We start from the raw sequence: 19,791 nt of genomic DNA on the forward strand, positions 1-19,791 counted from the left end.
CCCACCATGGCTGCTCCTAGGAATCTTTCTCTTCCTTTATTCTCCCTTCATGAATCTGCAATAATGCTTAATCCCTGCTCCCAGACTCACTTTCACTAGGGGAAATCAATAGATTCTTCAAGCGGTTGGACCACAGGATGATGCCGAGGCCTATTTTGTCAGCCAGGTGCTCTGGTGAGGGAAGTTGTATGAGTCATTGTCGGCCAGAAATGTAAATCTGGCCCGAGGCTTCCTTTGCAGTGAAATTCAGGTCATTAATAATGGTGACCATCTGTATAGCACGTTACAGTTATAAAGCGCTTTACATACTTCATTTGCTTATCACAACCATTCAGAGGTGTGTTATTGTTATGCCCATTTTACAGATGAGAAAAATAGACCCTGGGATATGGTAACATGCTCAGGTAATAATACAGTCAAGTGGCAGACCTGGGACTTAGTCAAATCTTTGGAGTTTATAATTCATGCTATTTGCAATTATCTCTTTTTATCAGGTTTCTCTATTGCCTACCCAGCCTCCACAGATATAAAGAAAAGCAAGGAAGCTCAACCTGCTTGGGGCCACACATATGGAGTTTCATTTTTTAAAAAGAGATCATTGCAGCATCCAAGTATGTAATGCAGTCATGGTCATGGGTCTGGATACAGATCTGAGGGCTGACAGCCTCTTTCCAACCCTTTCCATCCACCACCTTCTGCCTCTGTCACCTTCCATTCCTCAGGCTGAAGCTCAGACCTCTTAATTCTAAAACCAGGGATTTCTCCCCTACTTTAAAAGTACAAAACATAATTCAAATCTGTAGAGAAGGAAGCTAACACTCTGACAAGCACCCAATTGCAGTCATTTGTTCCTCTTGTTTGACAAATATTTCTAGTTCTTTCCCTTCTGGGTATGTGGGTGAATTGCCTTTTGAAGAGAGTAAAGTCATATAACTAGTTATGGCCACAGAGTTGTGAAAGGAAGTGACTTGTGTCACTCCAAGGCCAGGGTATGTAATTACTCTCCTTTTCCCAGTGGCATAGGGAGGTGGTGGCAGTTCTGTCAATGTTGGTCCCTTAGTGACAACAACAAACAGGGCCTCCCTGCCAGCATAAAATATTTGAGCAGAAATGAAATCTTCATTATTTTAGTGACTGAGATTTAGGGATTTTGTTACTGTAGCAAAACCCAACCTATCCTGACTCTTACATTCATATTCTCAGACTCCTTTTAAGAATGTTAACATTTTGTTATACCTGCTTCAGATTTTTAAAGAAACAAAAATTCCAAAAACAACTGAATCTTTTTGTAGCTCACTCCCAGCCCTTTCCCTTCCTCCCCTGAACAATACCATCCCAAACATTGTATGACCATGTACTGCCCATCTTTGGTACATTCACTCCAGAAGCTGTGTCCAGGACAGTATCAAGTATTGTTTCGTGTTTCCGAAATGTTCAGGAATTACATAATACTGATTCATTCTACAAATTTCTTTCTTCATTCAACATTGTTTTTTTTCAGATGTGTCAATAGTTTGAATTCATTCACTTTCGCTTCTATATAATATCCCTTTTTATGCATGTCGACGTTGATTAAGCATTTCCCTGCTAATGAACTTTTAAATTGCTTTTCCCTCTTAGAGACAATGAGGCAGTAAACATCCCCATACAAGGCTCTTTGTGTATTTATGCAAGAATTTCTCTTGGTTGTATATCTGACAGAACTGCTGGGATAGAAGGCACATTTAGCTTTACATTTAGTAGGTATTGCCAAATTTCTCTCCAAAACAGTTGTATCCATTTATAGTTCTATCATCAGTTTGTATGTATTTTGCTGTTGCTTTATATCATCAAACATTTCACATTGTCAGACTTTTAACATTTTGGCCAATCCAGTGGGTGTGAAATGACATCTCTTGATGCTCAAATTTGCATTTCCTCGATTATTAGTGAAGTTAAATCTCTTTCCATTTGCTTAAGGATCATTTCCTTTTCTGAGCTTTGCCTGCTGATATATAGTCTGCAGATTTATTTCTATTTTTTCCTTCTTTTGGGTGGGTAGATTATTTTCCCTCCTGTGTTTGGGTACTGGTCCTCTGTCAGTTACATAAGTTGTAAATGCATGCATTCTCTACATCTGCGACTTCTTTTTAATGTTGTTGTTATTTACTAGCAAGCCATCAGCTGCCTGCTTCTGCACCCAGTCTGATTTTTTTCAGATCAGAGCAACGATAGGGTGACAATTACTTAGAGATATGTTTCCAGAAGCCTAGGTGAATAAATGTTCCCGGGTTCTAAACATCTGTAGCAGGTTAAAGAGGGTGTTCTTACAAGAGAACTTATGAAGAACCTATTTTGCTTACTCAGGTCTCTCATTTGCTAATCCAATTGAGTAGTGAAAGCAAAAGAACCAGGTGTCAGTGGAAAAAAACCTTAGTCACTAAGGGTTGTTTGGGCTGCTCAGTGGTGAATATCAGAGGTGCCACCGTGAATCCTGGCACTGTTTGCCTGGCTGACATTTTGTAGACCAAGCATGTGTGGGTAGACACCCGAGAAAGGTTGCAGACACAAGTGTTCCTTCCTCTTCCCATGCATACGAGTCTTCACAAGGTGTCATGGGGGGAAGATGGGGACACACTCAATAGAAGGTAGGAAAAGGCAGTGATTTGGAAAGGCTTTTAGCTTTCTAGTGGGGAGAGTTGCTTTATAGCTTTGTTTACCTCTCTGTGCCTCAGCGAAGCCCAGAGGAAAACCTTAGCTCAGGACAGGAAGCCCAGAGTACCCGAAAGGACGACTACAGCAGGGCAGTCCTATTCATGTCTCCTCTTTCACGTCCCTCCACACTGTGCCCCAGGGGGCTGGGCCTGTACAGTGCTCCAACGGGGCCTGAATGTACCATCACTCCCTAGAAAACCAATGGGGATGGAAGAAACGGAGCCCTGGGATCAATTATGTTGGTAAAACTACAAAGGCAAGGAATGAACCAGAAGAGTTATGGCTTAGGAACAACATGCTGGAAAAAGACTTGATGTTCCCAAGTGGAACCCTATGGCCCCAGGGGAGGTGACCCCAGCTGTCTGGTTGGCCAGCCAGAGTGCTGGGCCTCAGGAGCCAGGGCACACCTTCCGTTCCAGTTGACTCACTTGAGTGGCAAATTCTTTTCTCCCTCTCAATCCTCTCATCTTCAAAGTGAATTCATTAAGCCCCTCCATGCCATCGGCACTTGGCCAGGTGTTGTACTGGCCCATTAGGTGGACATGGGCCATAGCCCCAGGGAGCGTGCCAAATGGGGTGGAGGATGGCAGCTGAGACCTATTGACATCCCCTGAGATTGTTCTGCGGCACTTTCTATAAACCCTCCAGCTGTTTCAAACTATTTGTGCAGTGCTCTCTGTACATGCTATGTTCCTCCCCATCCTTTGGCTTTAGCTCTCTCTGTTCTGTTTGCCTGGAACATTCTTTCACTCTGTCTGCTCATGTACTCAAATACCTAGTCCTGGGTGGAGACTTCTCTAATGACCTAGGGCAGAATAGGACCCTCCTAAGTTCTGTGTATTCCCATAGCTTTGTGTCATTAATATAGCGCATACCACTCAGTGCTGGAAGCATGGGCATGTGTTTCTGTGTCCCTGGACAGACTCAGAATTCCAGAAGGTGGATTCTATAGCCTCTCCTGTACTCAACAAGTGTGCTGAGCAAAGTGCATGGAAGGATGTAGCTCCTAGTGTTATCCAATTCTTTTCCAGATGGCGTAACGAGAGGCAAGGCAGGGCTCTGTGCTTTAGTTTCCCTTTCTGTAAAATGGGCAGAGTAGGGATAAATTGGAAAAATGGACTCTAAGAGACTTTTTGTCCTTGCAGTCTCTTGGTGAAAAACAGTTCATTGCAACTCTGTACAGGTCAAGATGATGCTTCACTTACAAATATTAAAGATCCTCAACCTTCCTTTCCACATCAATTTGTCACCTTTTTAAAAAAGTGTGTATTAGAAGATTACAAATTCTCTGACTCAAGTTTTGAGAGGTTTATGGGATTGATTGATTACAGGAAATCTATAAATTTTGTCTTCCCTGGGAAATAAAATTGTCGGACTCACTGATTCTTTGAAAGGAGTTTCTGACTATATGTACAGATCACTTTATCAACCTGGATTTATGTGGAAGGACCTCACAATGTAGCTGTGCAGGTTAAGTTAGCATCTCTCTTTTTGACACTATGCAGGCCAAGATGCACATGCCACACCCAGTAGTGCTTGTCTCATGAGACCTGTTTTCTCTGCTATCTCACTGCTCTTTGAGTGACAGGTTTGGAATTTCCTGTAGAGAGAGGACTGAGTCTCCCACATGTTCACAAGGTGCCCACAGCACCAAGCTATAATCTTAGAACTTCATAACCAGACTATGAGGTGAGATGGGGCAGCAGCTATTATCTACCCATCTTGCAGATGGGACAAAAACTCAGAGTTAAAGGGACTTGATTGGGGTCACATGGCTAAGATATTCTGAGCCAACTCTGAGGAGATCTCTAGATTCTCTGTCCTGAATTTTATTGAATCCTTAAAAAATTATTTAGATTGCTACTTTATCCAAGTGGCTGTTCTTGGACCTCTTGTCTGATAAAGTTAGGAGCAAGTGAATTCTATTAGAAGGAAAAAGGGGTCCTAACCCATGAGTGATTTTGTGGGACAAAGTGGCTGCATTCATTAGTGAAAGGGGGAAGTCAGATTAGTTAAAACTGTGCATTTGGTGGTTTCTATCATTAGCATCTCACTATGCCAGTAAATTAGTTGTTGAAGCCTGAAGAAGGGCCTCCTTCTGAAAGCCTGAGAGGCTAGCACTGAGGGGTCCTTCACAGGGATGTGCCCCTCATAATTCCCAAGGTAGCAGGAGTATTATTGATGAGGGCAACTCTCGGGAGACTCAGTTTTTGTATCTTGAAAATGGGGACAATCAATCCTCCCTAGCTTACCTCAGAGGATGGTCACATACGCTGATAGAGGTGACCGTGTTTCAGAACCTGACAGTGCTGGGTGAATGTTGGGGACATCATAGCACTGTTTTCATCCTCCTTTCTTACTATCTCAGTGAAGGGAAACGAGTCCAGTTCTATATTCTCTTCAAAGTGGCTCTAGAACGATTTGTGAAAATGTATATTCCTATCACATGACTAATCACAGTCCCCATCAACTCACCTGTCAGTACACTGAAGAAGGTAGATAATAGAAGCAAGGCATTTCTAAATTGCAAAAATTGCCATTATTGTGGCACATTCTCTTTCCTCCAAGGCCGAGGGTATCCCTAAATAACCTCACAGGAATTTACCTAAACCTTCTTCGATGCTATTTTTGTCATGGCACTGCCTCATTTTGGGACTAAAGGGTTCCCCTTGACTGAGAAGCAGGAGAGGGCTGGACTGGAACTCATCTGTTTGGGGTTTTGTTCCTCATACCTTTTGGCTACTCTTTTTGAGTCAATGGCTCTAGTTTTCTGTAATGATCCGTAATCTTCTGACTAAATTTCTTCATCTAGATATTCCAGAGTCATCTCACATTGAGCATACTCCGATTGCTCTCGTTATGCTTAGGTTGACCCTTCCCCCAGGCTGTGTTTAGGATCTCAGTTAAAGCATCACATACAAAAGGTACCTTTGCCAGAAACAATCTCAGGTTATTTAGATGACTCCACTCCCACTCTAGCTCAGGTGCTCAGTCCATCCTGGAGACTCCGTTGCCTTGATTTCTTTTAAATCCTCCCTCTGCCCTCAACCCGATGGCCACTGCTTTTGTTCAGGGGCTTGTGGCTTCTTACCTTGCCTTCTTGTTATTTCTACCGGTCTCCATACTGCCTCTCTAGAAACTCATCTATAAAAGATGCAAAGCTAATCTTTCTGAGAATCTTCCAAAGGCTGCCCATTTTACTTTCAAGGTGAAATCTACACTCTTGGCCTGGCAGATGAGGACTTTCACCAGTTTAGTTTTGGCCTTTCTGCTGCCACACCCCTTACGAATTCTCTGTTTCAGTAACGCCAGCTACGTGTACCCCCAGTGCATACCTATGCTATCCCTCTGTGTTTTGCGCATGGAGCAGGCTTTGAATAACTCTTCCTTCTGCCTAGAGAGTCTTCCTCCTTTCCAGGCCTGACATCCTGCTCTGGAAAGCTTTTCTGGTCCCTTTGAAACAGCTATCATGACTAGATTTTCCTTCCTCTGTGGCCTTAACACCTGCATATGTCTCAGATGTACTTACCACATGGTTCGAGTTGGTTTGCTTCATTTCTGGATCCTCCAAGACTTGTACTCCTAAAAGACAGAAATGGAATCTCACTCATCCAGGATTTCCAACTATATACATATGACTGACATAGTGAGAGCCTGGTATTTGTTGACTAAATGGGTGGATAAAGAGAGAGCAGACTGTTACATGGCACAGTTGAGTTTAGAATATGTTCATTATGGGTCAATAGGTGCTCTATTGACCAATAGAACTTTTCCTTTAGGACATCTGGAAGAGTGAGTGGACGGACAGTGCGTTAGATATATCTGTCTGAAGTCATCTCTTTGTGTTGACCTTTGGTAGGGGCTGCGTGACAGAGAATGAGTAGTCTTGCTGAAACCTCAGTCATTGGCATTCTGCATGCCTGACCCATGCAAATCTGTATGTTTTGACAATCCTGAGTGTGGTGGAGAACTAGGGGCAGTAATATTCCATTAAAGGAAAGAAGAAGCCTGACCAGGAAATGGGGTATAAGGTGCCTTCATGGACAGCCAGAATTCCCCTCAAGAAGTATTGCTTTCTATTAGGTAACTGACATGGAATCAATAGAGAATTCCTTCCTTATTCCATTCCATCAAGTTTCATATCATGCAGAGTGTTATGTCCAGTTCCGCTTGGAACTAGGAACTGTGTTTAAAATTCAGATTCCCCAGGTGACCCCTGTCAGCAGATCTGGCCTCAAATGTGGCCTCAAAGTTCACTGGGGCTAGGTATGATGGCACACATCTGTAATCTTAGCAACTCAGGAGGCTAAGGCAGGAGGATTGCAAGTTCAAGGCCAGCCTCAGCAATTTAGCAAGGCCCTAAGAAACTTAGCAAGACTCTGTCTCAGAATATAAAATAAAAAGGGCTTGGGGTGTGGCTCAGTGGTTAAGTATTCCTGGGTTCAATCCCTGGTATCTAAAAAAGAAGAAGAAGAAGGAGGAGGAGGAGGAGGAGGAGGAGGAGGAGGAGGAGGAGGAGAAGTTGTTGTTGGCTGGGGACTTTTTTTTTTTTTCCCAGAGACTCTATTGACTGGCTCCTCAGTGATAATGTTATAGCTCTATGCTGACAGCTTGGGCTTGATCTTGTTTTTAACCTCCACGGATCATTAGTGTGAAGGTTTGTGGGCAAAAGCAGTTTCCAATGCCCCTAGGCCCTGTACAATAGAGCTACCCCACAGGTCCCAGGGGCTGTTCACTTCATGTCACACAGCCCCACTTGAGCCCAGTTATACTTAGCAGAGACACCTGGGGGCTCACACTCTGGAAAGAGGATGCAAGTTCCTGTGCAGGGCTTGGCCAGTGCTGCATAGGTTGATAATTACTATGAATCATGAAGTCTAGTGATCAATGTTTGAAATAAATTATAATAATAATTCAAAGGCAAATTGGAGTTTGCTGTTTACAAAATGCTTGCACGTGCATAATTTCCTTTGATCTCACAGCAGTCCTGTGAGACAGGCAAAGCCAGGGCTATTCCCATTTTATAAATGGTGAATCTGAGATTAAAGAAGGCAGGTGACTTGTACAAGGTCAAGTAGATGGAATGGCGAACTCTTAATCCCAGGCCTTCTGACTCTGTCATCATGCTATGTTCCATTTCACCTTGTTTGCAGATCTCTGAAGTCACTAGATTTGAAAGTTGAGGATCATTTCTTAGGATGATAAGACATATTTTAGGGCTTAATGACATTTACAAAGAAATTGTCAATTGTGATTTACTATTTTAATACCAAGCACAGATTTAAATAAAAATAAGAATTCCCATATCTAAATTATTAGAGTAGACACAGTGCCTATTTGTTAAAACTTGAGTCCCATGCATCAAGAAGGCACCCAAACAAAGTTCATTGTTCCAACCCAAGCCTTCAGAAAAATGACCAATGGTGAGCTAGAATTGGAGCAGGCTTGCATCTTCTTGGGTGAGCTAGGTATGGGCATCTTTTCCTCACTCCACGGATATTAATGTCACATTGATAGCTTGAAATCAGTCCTCTGGGGTACAGGTATCTACAGAACAGAAATGAGCCAATCTCATAATTCAAATCTCTTTCGCCACCATCAAACCAGTTGTTAAACATTTACCAGCACACCTGCTGTTAGCAAATGCTGGCTGGCACAAACTGGAGCTCAAAAGTTCTCCTCTGACATCTGCATGGCACCATTTTCAGTGTTGATTTTGCCTCTAACCACAAGTTATACCCCAGTGCCATTTCTTAAATGGGAGACTCCATCTGAGCTTGCAAAATCAGACTGATGGGTTTCCACTAATAGTTCCTTTCATTTGTATAGTTTGCAAAGTATTTTGACATCCCTCATCATTTCTGAACTCTATGGTATCTATGGGCAGATGCTGTCTCTGCTTGGCAGAAAGGAAGGGCCTAGAGACCAGACAGGTGATAGACCCATGCCCTGGGGTATAGGCCTAGCAAGCGGCAGACCAGGCTTGAACTAGGTCTTGAGCCTTCTTAGGCTGTAATCCTTCCACTTATACTCGTTACCTCCTTTACCCAGGACACTTGCAACACCTAGAGACAGAGCTACTGTCTAGCATGCAGAGAGGACTAACAGCTATCCAAGATGGCACTGTTTCGCCCTTGACAGAAAGGATAGATGCACTAGCTTAGGAATATCTTCATTTTGCTGTCTCCCCTACTTTACTGATCTGAAGCATTCCTCCTTTGTCCTTGGTCCTCTCTTTGCTTCCATTAAAACCTTTTATGGGGACCTTGTGTATTTGGGTCCTGTTCTCAGCAGGAACTTGGAGCCTCCTGAATGACCCAGCATGAATGCTCTGCTTCCCCTCTTGCACAACGACCCCGCCTTGCTGCTGCCCGGTGATGTATCGATTGGTAAGCATTTCACAACACATTTTCAAAACATGCCGAAGGTCAGAATGAATGACTCATGGGCAGTCACATTTCTTTCTGCCTCAGTCCCTCTATATTTTATTGGTTAGATTGGCTAATGGAAGTTACTGAAAAAACTTAAGCAAAAGTTACCTGCAAAACTATTAAGTGACTTGGAAAAGTAACTCCTGATCTTCTGTGTAGTGATCAACCTGCTGAATCACTTTGGATTTTAACACCAAGTCTCTTGAAGAATATAAGGTGGGAGTTAAGGGATTTCAATACTTGGCCATGGCCTTATCCCAGAGTATCAGAGAGGCTCTCAGCGGAAGAGAAAGTGGAGGTGAAAGGGTGGATTGTTGCTGCTCTGATAGTCTATGATTCTATATTAGCCCTTGAGAGCTCAAGGATGTAACACCTGATCCAGGCTTGTAGCTAATGACTCAGCTCTCTGCCCGAGGCCAAGAAGGCCTTCCTGAAGAACAGTGAAAAAATGCTTTGAGCTCAATAGTGGACAGAGTTCTGGACCAGGGAGAGGTATCCTGGTTAATGCCCAGCTTTGCCACCTACAATACAACTTTTCTGACAAGTGGCTTGACCTGTTAGCACCTCAGTTTCCTCACCTCAGTTTCCTCACGTTGGCGATGGTGCTTTCATTCACAGGGTTGTTTCAAAGTTTAAATAATAGAATTCCATGAGCTGCTTTGGTCTTAAACCCTAATGCATGGAGAATCATACAGTGTGGCACCACATGGCTTAGTAGAAAGTTGGCAGGGAGAAGAGTGAGGTGATCATGTTTTTATTCTTCATACACAAGCTTTTTTCCTTGACCTTTTCCCTCAAAAATAATCTAATTTACAGATTTAAAATTTCTGAACCCCTTTTCTAGAACAATCAAGGGAGGAGAAGTTTCTTAGTGGTTTCTGCTTTGGTTTTTGTACTTTAACTATCTTGAAGGTCTATTTCATCCTTACATAAAATAATCACAGAAATTGGAAGTGTGCTGAAGTTAAGGTAATGGGTATTGTCTCTATTCTCTCTGCTGCCCAGTCTTTCTCAGTCTGCCCCTCTCCATGTGCATCCTGCACCCCAAGCCTCCACACGCTGCTGCAGGCTCTGCTGCACCCCTCACTCCCCGCTGGAGGTTGAGCCAGTAAGAAAGGAAGCAAATTCAGTTATGTAAAGCACATCCCGGGTGAGGAAAGGCTTGCATGTGTTTCTGCTTCACTGAAATTGCTTCCCCCACCATCACCAATCTGTCCTTTCGTTAGGGACACTGTAGAACTCAGAGAGACCTTGGTCAGCACAGCTCTCACCTGTTCATTTCACAAATGAGCAGCCTAAAGCCCCAGCTAGGGCCACATAGTCCACTTGTGGCAGAGTCAGGATGCAGACTTCACTCTCCTGACTTCTCTCCATTATACCAGAAGTTGAGCAAATGAACACAGGGATTCAGAAGAAGGGTTAAAATTGATCTTCGTGGAGGACGTTGGGCTTCTGGTTTTCAGGGACAGTTTTATGATATGTGTCAATGGTGCCTTAAAAGCTGTGATAGCTAGCTTGAATGAACTTATATAATAAACATTTATCACAGAACATGTGTCATCAAACACCTGCCAGATCTGAGTGTTGGCACCAAAGCTGCTTTCATTGTCAAAGAAGAGGGTAGAAAGGAACTTGGCTGAACAAAACTGGCAGACGTTTTTACTAGAAAATTCAGAGGTGATTTCTAGAGGAAAGGAAACACATTTTCAAAGTCTTTTATAATTTATTTAAATGTGATTGGGTGGATTTAGTAATTAAAGAAGTGAAGAGCACTGAGGACTGATGGTGCCTAAAGCCACCTCCAGACTGTACCCTCTGTCTGGTTTGGCCACAGAAGCCTAAAGATCCAGAGGCTTCCTAGAGAAACATCTGAGGTTGCTGATCTGCATCTAGGTGCCCATACACACCCCTTCTAAAGCATGCTTGGTTCTCACTGGAATCTCTTTGCATTAGCAGAACACAATCACAATCCAGAGGACATGAACTAATAAAAAAGAATCTACTGCTTTAGAGATAGACCTACATCCACATAATTGCCAAAATACATGGCCCTGCTCTTGTACTATCTGCAGAGCTTTGAACTATGTGATCTGTTCTTTTATTTACTCATTTAATAGTTGTTAGGAGAGCATTGAACAAGAAAAGCTGTTGCACTTGCAGCAATAACATGCTCTTTAAACCTGATTCTCACCCAGAGATTCTCTTCATTATCTGCCTTATAGATGTTGCCTAGTTGTTGGGAATACTGGGTGGAGGAAATGTAGAACTTTGTAATCTCCATGACTGCAAAGGAGTGCCACTGCATTTCTGTGCTCAGTACCATGCTAAGAGGTTTCAAAAGAGATGAACCCTCCAGGATTTGCTACCCAGAGTTGAGAAACTGAGTCACATTCAAACAAGATGGATATATATATAATCTCAAGAGTGTGAGATATTTACTATGAGATGATGACTGAAGACTCTGAGAATAGAGAGGCTGAAATGATTAAGAGTAGAGAGAGTGATGAAGTGGACAGAGAGGGTGGAGAAGGTCTCTTTGGTATGGCACAACCGAGTCAACCAGTGCAGGATTTTCTAGGTAGACTTTAGGTAGACCTAAATTAGAATTTTCTAGGTAGAATTTAGGTAGACCTAAATTGGAATTAGAGCTCCCAGTTGGGCTGGAGCTATGTATTTGAAATTTCAAAGAGTTACAGGCAAGGGAGCGTCAGAACAGTTTTCAGGGCAATAGTAGGTGATGTTGAAATGACAATCAGGGTGGACTAATAGATAAAGCAGAGACTGGTGTTGAGAGATGTGAAGAGGGCTCTGTAGAAATCCAGGCTGGGGATGATGAGGCTCTAGACCAGACCAACGGAAATGGAGAATCACAAACAAGTAGATGATTTTTACTGTGGGGTAAGTTATATTATTAACTGTTTCTCCTTTTCTTGGTGACTAAACTTTGGGACTTGCATTACAATGGACAACTAAAGTCAAAAAAGTAAGGAGCTTCTTAATATGACATTGGAAAACATTTTGAAAACTCAAAATATTCTCACACTATTTGTCTACTGACCAGAAAGGATGGGTAGTTGCTGGGTGATCTGTAGAATCAGAGATTAACAGAGCTGGACAGGACCATAAAGACCACTTGATCAAACAATTGGATAATTTAAGAATTTATGCTCTAACGTCCCCAGAAGCAGTACTCGTCTGCCTTCTCCTTGAATCTGTCTAATGAAGGCACTCACTAGTACTACAGGAAGTGCTTCCCCATTTTGGTGAAAAGAAAGGGTTGATATGTATTTTAACTGGGGAATATATATTTCCCTTGTACAAAAGTCAGGTCCCGTGAAACCTGTGAAATAAGTGTTTTCATATTTTTTCCTTCCCAGCTGACCAGTTGGATATCTTTCCAGGGAATTGATATAAAAAATGAAATCCAGTGAGTGGGAAGGTTGACAAGATTCAGAACAGTCTTGCCAAGTAGCCAAGGGAGGAGCAAAGTTATGTCAGTTAAAAAGGGCAGACTATAGGAAATGTGTATAAGATGTACCATATATTTAGAACAGGAAAAGGCTTCAGTTAATAGCAGCTGATATTAATAAAACATAAAACAAAAGACATAATGATTATGAACAATCAGGAAAATCCTAAGGCAACTTTTCTTTTTTTTTAGGTATAACAGGAAAGCAAGGAAACCTATTTTATCTCATGAAGTAAATGGTCCAGTATTTGTTAAAAAAAAAAAAAAATATATATATATATATATATATATATATATATATATATATATATGATCTAAAAATGCTGCCACTAAACCAATAAAATTACCACTGAACCAAAGAAAGAATAATGAAAAAATGGAATCATCCTACAATCTTTGAAATGTCTTAATTGACACAGAGAAAACAGGAGATGATCTCAAATGCACTGTTGCCTTAGGATGGAAAGCATCTTTGCTAAAGCAAGCTGTATCGACATAGTCTGTTTCAGACAATGTAGAATATTTTCAACATTCATCTTAAAAATTTAGAATAAAAAAGATCATCTTTATCAGGAACATGGACAATGTTCCGTGAGATCAAAACAAACCAGCAAACAAACAGAAGCAGGTCATTTTTCTCTCTTTGGCACTGTGTAGGACCATATGCTTCCAGAGATGGGGATTTAAAAATAGCCTGTCACATAGCTCACACCATAGCCCTGAGACATAACAGGGGCGGGGCGGATAGCCTTATGCTTAATAATAGTGACACTTCACTTTTATACTTCTTTTCAGAGTAACCAAGTATACTTTTTAGTTGTTGTTCTCTTTTAAAAATCTAATCTTCTTGATATCCTTGTAAATTGAGTAGGAGATGGTACAGTTGGTCCCACTTTGCAGAGACAATGAGGGGGTCATCTAAAGTAAAGTTACTCCCCTGGGATTGCAGTGATTAGAGACTACCCTGTGCTGTGTGGGTCTGACAACTGGGCCTGTGAGAGCCTTGGGTTCAGGTTCAGAGGATGTTGCACAAACAAGAGAACGTTGCTTCTCATCGTCTCTGTTTTGAAACGCACCATCTGTCATTGTAAGCATTTCATCATTTTCTAATTTTAAGGCAAATTGGTTACAAGCCATAGTGACCTATATTTGCTGACATTTGAAATCAAAATCTCACATGGGTAAATGCCTTACATTTACATTTACCTTACAGTCTTAATAATAATGTCATTTTTCACTTTTCCATAATGCCTTACACTTGAAAATGGTTTTCCATTCCCCATCACATCAGATCTGTGTAACAAGCTGTAATTTAGGCCGGCCAAAGTTTCGATGAAAGGGAACAGAGGCTCATGGTGTGAGAGAACCTTCCCATCTGCTAAGTGCCACAGAAAATGACCAAAGCCCAGGCCTCCTCTCTGCATGTCTGGGGAACTTTCCTGCCAGTCACGCTGCCACCTAGGTCTAAGTAATGTGTTAGACTTGGCTGCAGAAGGTATGTGCTCAGAAGCAACTCATCCACTTACTTTGTGCCTGATACTCCGTTTCTAATTGGCTACGTAATCCTGAAGCGGGTCTCTAGATGTGGCAGGAATCCGGCAGACTCAGTAATGAGCTCCCCTGTGGACAGAAGGAGATGCTTGGCGCACTGATGGTTCTGGGTAGATAGTTTGGATGTGTGTGCAGCCCAGTGAAGTTGTGTGTTTGGCCAGCTTAACCTCCAATTGAACCCTAGCTCCCTCTCCTCTATCATAACCACTCTCTCCAATACTCAAAGCGCCCCTGCAGCTTTCTGCTTTACAGTACCTGGCAAAACCCTAGTCCTGGCCACATGTGATGGCTCTCACTCTTCCTTTGCTTGCACCTAAGCAGCAGAATGTTAAGAACTTTGCCGACCATGCTTATCAGCTTACTTTGAATTTGTAATTACAAACCTCTAATAGACCCTACCAGGGGAGCCTATAACACTTCTAGAAAATTCTTATCTTAGTCTCTCAATCAGTTTGTTCACATCTTTGGCTCCCTCCTTAAATTTCCACTTGCTGTACCTTAATTCTTCCTCAGGATGCTGACATTTCTTTCTTAGTATCATAGAAGAATTATTTCATCTCCCCACCACCAACTCATTAACACATCTGTCTAGGCACTTACACTGGTCCCCTCTTATTATAGCGCAGGGCATCTCAGGCTCCTAAGGTCAGCCCTTCCATTTGTCTTCTGGATCCTATCTTCTTTTCTATATCTCTCTCCTGTGACATCAGTTTCTCTTGCTTTGTTGTATCTGTCCCCTCAGCATTCAAAAATGCCTCGATAACAACTATTAAAAAAATAGCAGCTTGGGCTGGAGATGTGGCTCAAGTGGTAGCGCGCTCGCCTGGCATGCGTGCGGCCCGGGTTCGATCCTCAGCACCACGTACAAACAAAGATGTTGTGTCCGCCAAGAACTAAGAAAAAATAAATAAATATTAAAATTCTTTCTCTCTCTCTCTCTCTGTCCCCCTCTCTGGAACCCAGACCCGCCGTGAGGACCTTGGATACCAGGTTTAACTTGCATTTTCCTGTGCCCTGTGTTAGATCTCACTCTCTTTAAAAAAAAAAAAAATAGCAGCTTTCCCTTAATCTGACTTGTCCCTTGAGTTACCACCCTGTTTTGTTTTTTTTTTTTTGATGCCTTCAGAGAAAGCTTTTAAAAATAAGATCTTGGGAGGCTGAGGCAGGAGGATTGCGAGTTCAAAGCCAGCCTTTGCAAAAGCGAGGTGCTTAGCAACTCAGTGAGACCCTGTCTCTAAGTAAAAATACAAAATAGGGCTGGGGATGTGGCTCAGTGGTTGACTACCCCTGAGTTCGATTCCTAGTACAAAAATAAAATAAGATCTACAATTCCTGTTCTTCCTTCTTCAGTTCCCATTCTCACTCCAATTTTCTTCAGACCCATCACTCCACTTAAACAGTCAGAATGTACTCAACTGACCAAACGACTCAATTTAATGTGGTTGATGTTTCATACTTCTTTAAACACTTTCTTATCCAGGCTTCTGTGATTCCATGTTTAACCTGGTTTGCCCTTAATTTTTGGTCTCCTGTTCAGCTCTTCTTCCTCCACCTTGACTTTTGGATTGCTCCTCGGGTCTCCTCTCCAATCTGTCTGTACTCTACCAGATAAACCCACTGAGTTATCTGCAGATAACTCCAAATCTCTATCTTTAACTGACATCCCCCTAGAGTGCCAGACTTTACAACTCTACTCATAATTGTAAAAGGCATTTCAAACAAACCATGACCCAATCCAACTATTGACATACTCCTTCCTCAACTCCAATTCCTCCTCCCTGAGTTTTCTCTATCACAGTACGTGGTATCCAGCCTCCTGTTTGTGTAGGGAAAATAACCAAGAGTTGTTCTAATTTTCTTGATTTCCCTCAAATCCTGTGTTTAATCATTTTTCAAGACAAATTGACTCTATGTCTTAAATACCTGTCAATTTAGACTTATGGACCATCTCCAATGGTCACTATCTTATCCCAATCTACCATCATGTTCTTCCTGTCTACACTTTTGCTATCCTCACCCCCATAGTCAGCTTTTCACGTAGCATCCAGACTGATTTTTATAAACCCAGAAATTGTGTCACTTCTGTCCTGGATCCTCTAACCATGAAGTATTAAAGCCCTGTGTGATCTAGCCCTGATGACCCATCCAGCATCATCTCCCTTTACTCTCTGCCTCATCCACAGTGTTCATCGTCCTTTCTCTGTCTCACACTTGTCAGATAATTTGCAATCTGAGGATCTTTTTCTTCTGTTTGAATGGTCTTACAGCTCCATAGTGGCTCCCTCCTCTTGTCATTCAGGCCTCATTACAAACATTATTCCCTTAGAGCAAGTTCACTTGATCAATTTTAGTAGTATCCCTTGCTATAAGTAAGTTTCCCCCTCTCTCACCAGAGAAGTGGTTTCAGTAAGTTGAATTTTAGTGATAATACCCTTAACTTTCATAGTAAGTCAATACAAAAATCGTTGAAATCATTGCTACATTTCTGGAGACATTCTTTGCTGTGTCACTGAATGACCTTCTCTATCAAGCCCCATATGGGGAATTCTTTTAGGTTTAAGTGCCAGGAAAGCTTTGCTTCCCTTGAGGAATTGATAATGACACACTGATTTTTATTTTTATTTTTGGCTTTGCCAACATGAAGCTCTGAACCAAAATTTTTTTACTGATTTATTGTAAACGTGTAAGATCGTATGGCCTGATTGTCTGTCTAGACAGCATGGCCTGATAGGACTTTCTACAAGCATGATGATGTCCTGTATCTGCAATGTTCAATAAGTAACCACTAGTCACATGTGGCTACTAAGTACTTGAAATGTGGCTGAATTTTAAATCCATAATCCATTTTATTTAATTTAAATTTAAATAGACTCCCACCTGGAGGCTACCACTTTGGTCAGCATAAGCCTGGATATCCTATGGTCTATTTTTAAAATATTGGATTGGTGTTCATTTTTATGTACTCTTCATTATTCTTTATTGTATTTTCTATAAGTTGCTTCAATCCTTTGTGGTTGGAGGAAGAAAAAAAGAAAGGGAAGAAAGCACATTTAAATGAGTGATTAGCTGCAGGTGCATCAGCATGTTTATGGTTTGGGTATTCAGTGTAGGTTAACAATAAATCCTGTCTCTTTTTCGGGCTCTATGGAAGGAGCAGCAACATCAAGTCTGAGACCCAAATTCATTTTCCTATTGCATATGATGTGTGGCTCTGAGTGAACCAGAGATTCAGTGTGCTTCTATATGAAAGGGAGCTTCTGAATGGGTGAGCTGTTGACTCTGGCATCTGGGATGCCAGATGTGCAGCCATTGTTCCCAGTGCCTTGCCTTCTGAAGCCTAGGAGGCTGAAGTATGAGGTAAATAGAGCTGTCATCTCATTTAAGGCAGTATTTTAAGGCCAGTCATTGTAAACTAATTAAAAAAAACAAACAGCAATAGCCTTATCTTCAAAATATATTCAGGGATGGAGAGTCACCCTGAATACTTGGAATTTAGATGCTTTTAACTTAGAATGAGCATAGCATTGAAATCAAAGGACTTGGATTCTGGTCTCAGCTCAGCTACTAAGTAGTTGGGTGACACTGATCAAGTCAAAGTTTCCTTTTCCTTCAAATTAACAGATTGGACCAGATAACCTTTAATTTCTTGTCTAATATTAGTCATAGAGTAGCTAACATTTATTGAGTTCTGAGTGTGCTGAGGTGCATTACTGTATTGAATCCTACGGAGGTTAAGAATGGTTTTATTTCCATTTCAAAGACAGAAAAAGCGATGCTTTGGTGGCTCCCAACACACAGTTGGAAAATGGTGGAGTCTCTACCTCAATCCCATGATCTGACTTTGACATCCAGCTTCTTATCTGTTCTTCCCTCTCTAGAACATTGCTGCTGGTTAGATGAGGACTTGTCCTAATCTTTTAAACCAAAGCTATCTAAGTCGTCTTAATCCTTGGAATGGCCAAGAAGTGCTTGGTACAGCCAAAAATAGTGGGTAGGTTTGCCACCAGGCAAGAGCAGCCTTGTCATTTGGCCAGTATGCTGTACAAACAATATTACTCTTTACGTATAACATGATATGAAAAACATTGGGAAACGTTTGGATTTAGATGTAGGTTCTGACTCACCAGCAGGGTTTAGCTTGGACTCTTCACAAATCCTATCACACACATTTCACAGGTTCCTATCATAAAAGTATAAATCATCCCACAAATCTCAATCATTGATTCTTGAAAGCAGTGTATATTAATCATCCTTGTATCTCCAACATGTTGATCCCAGGTCCTGGTCTTAAGCTTATCCTTAATATATAAATTAGTTTTCTAACTGATAGAAAGCATTCTTAAGTTGGTTAGTGTCCTGAAAAGATAGAGTAGTAAGAGCTTTGGAAAAGTTAAATCTAACCCCAAGAGGGTGATGGTTTTTGCAAGGTCAGTATCAGCAAAATCCACGTGCCCCCACCCCCCACACTTAGACTGGTAATCAGAGATATTTCCTTGGCAGATGGGGCAAAGGAAGCATAACTGAAATTCCATCTTGCCTCTGCAGATGTCAGGAGTGATGGAATACCAACCAATGGTGAGGGAGCCTGCCTCACCTGGCTCCATCAAAGGCCACTGACCCATGAGAACCATCCAGTCTGCTCTGAGCCACACGCCTGGGGGCCACAGAGGCATGCAGGAAAGGGAGAGGAAGTGGAAACGTGTGAGCAGAGGGTTGAAAGCAATGTGCTCACCACCGGAAAAAAAAAAATAAAAATAAACACACTCAGAAATAGTGTAACTGATATGCAAAGAAGATCAAAACAAAGGTTTTAAAATATCTTGGCTGCTTTAGAGGAGGTGAGGGTAGCAAATGAAGCAAGGTTGCAAATGTGTTAGGGGAGGGGACAGGTTAGGTGGATGATTTACTGCGGCCTGCCAGGCCATGGGAAATCTGCCACCCAAGGGTACTTCAAGTGAAAATGTGGCACTTATGTGTGGAATGTCTAAGAGATGAACTCATGGAAGCAGAGTAGAATGGTCATTTCCAGAGGCTGTAGGGTGTTGGAGAAACGTAAGTCAAAGGATACAGAATTTCATTTGGGAGAAATCAATTCAAGAATCCCATTGCACATCACGGTGCTGATAGTTAATAATGATATATCCTATTCTTGATAATTGCTATGAGAGTCGTTTTTTACTGGTTTTGTCATGAATAAAATGATTAGGCAATGTGTGTGTTAATTAGCTCAATTCCATCGTGCCACAATGTATATGTACATCATAATATTACGTGTCATAATACATACAAATTTAATTTTTCAATTAAAAATAATAAATAAACAAACCCAATATGGGTATGTAAATTCCCAATGGTATGGACTCAGGAGAAAGATCCTGGGTATTCCTCATCTGCAGACTTCTCCCTCCCTCCCAACCCTCTTGCTGTTCTCTAAGACTCTACCCCATTTGAAGTCATGGACATTTGTCCCAGGGCAGGGCATTGAGCCTCAGGCTAGCAGTGGAGGCACCAGGAAGTCCACCCAACTTGGCTAAACTTCAAGGCTCAAATTCCAGTCTGGAACAAATGTTCCAGGACTAAGTGCTGGGGCTGAGCAAACTCAGGAAAGACAAACTGTCCAATCTTGCAATGTGAAATTCCCTTTCC

General features: G+C 41.9%; 1 protein-coding gene across 1 annotated transcript in view; it reads right to left on the reverse strand.

The window, feature by feature from the left end:
- The window catches only part of LOC308653193 (uncharacterized protein), a 223,399-nt gene that overhangs the window by 10,700 nt on the left and 192,908 nt on the right, over positions 1 to 19,791 (reverse strand). The window contains exon 5 of the mRNA XM_081301776.1: positions 6,224 to 6,276. Within this exon, the coding sequence (XP_081157902.1) occupies positions 6,224 to 6,276 (53 nt within the window). The remainder of the gene's footprint in view (positions 1 to 6,223; positions 6,277 to 19,791) is intronic.

Source organism: Spermophilus citellus (assembly GCF_964194105.1).
Source record: "Spermophilus citellus genome assembly, chromosome: 7".
In the NCBI taxonomy this organism is placed as follows: Eukaryota; Metazoa; Chordata; class Mammalia; order Rodentia; family Sciuridae; genus Spermophilus; species Spermophilus citellus.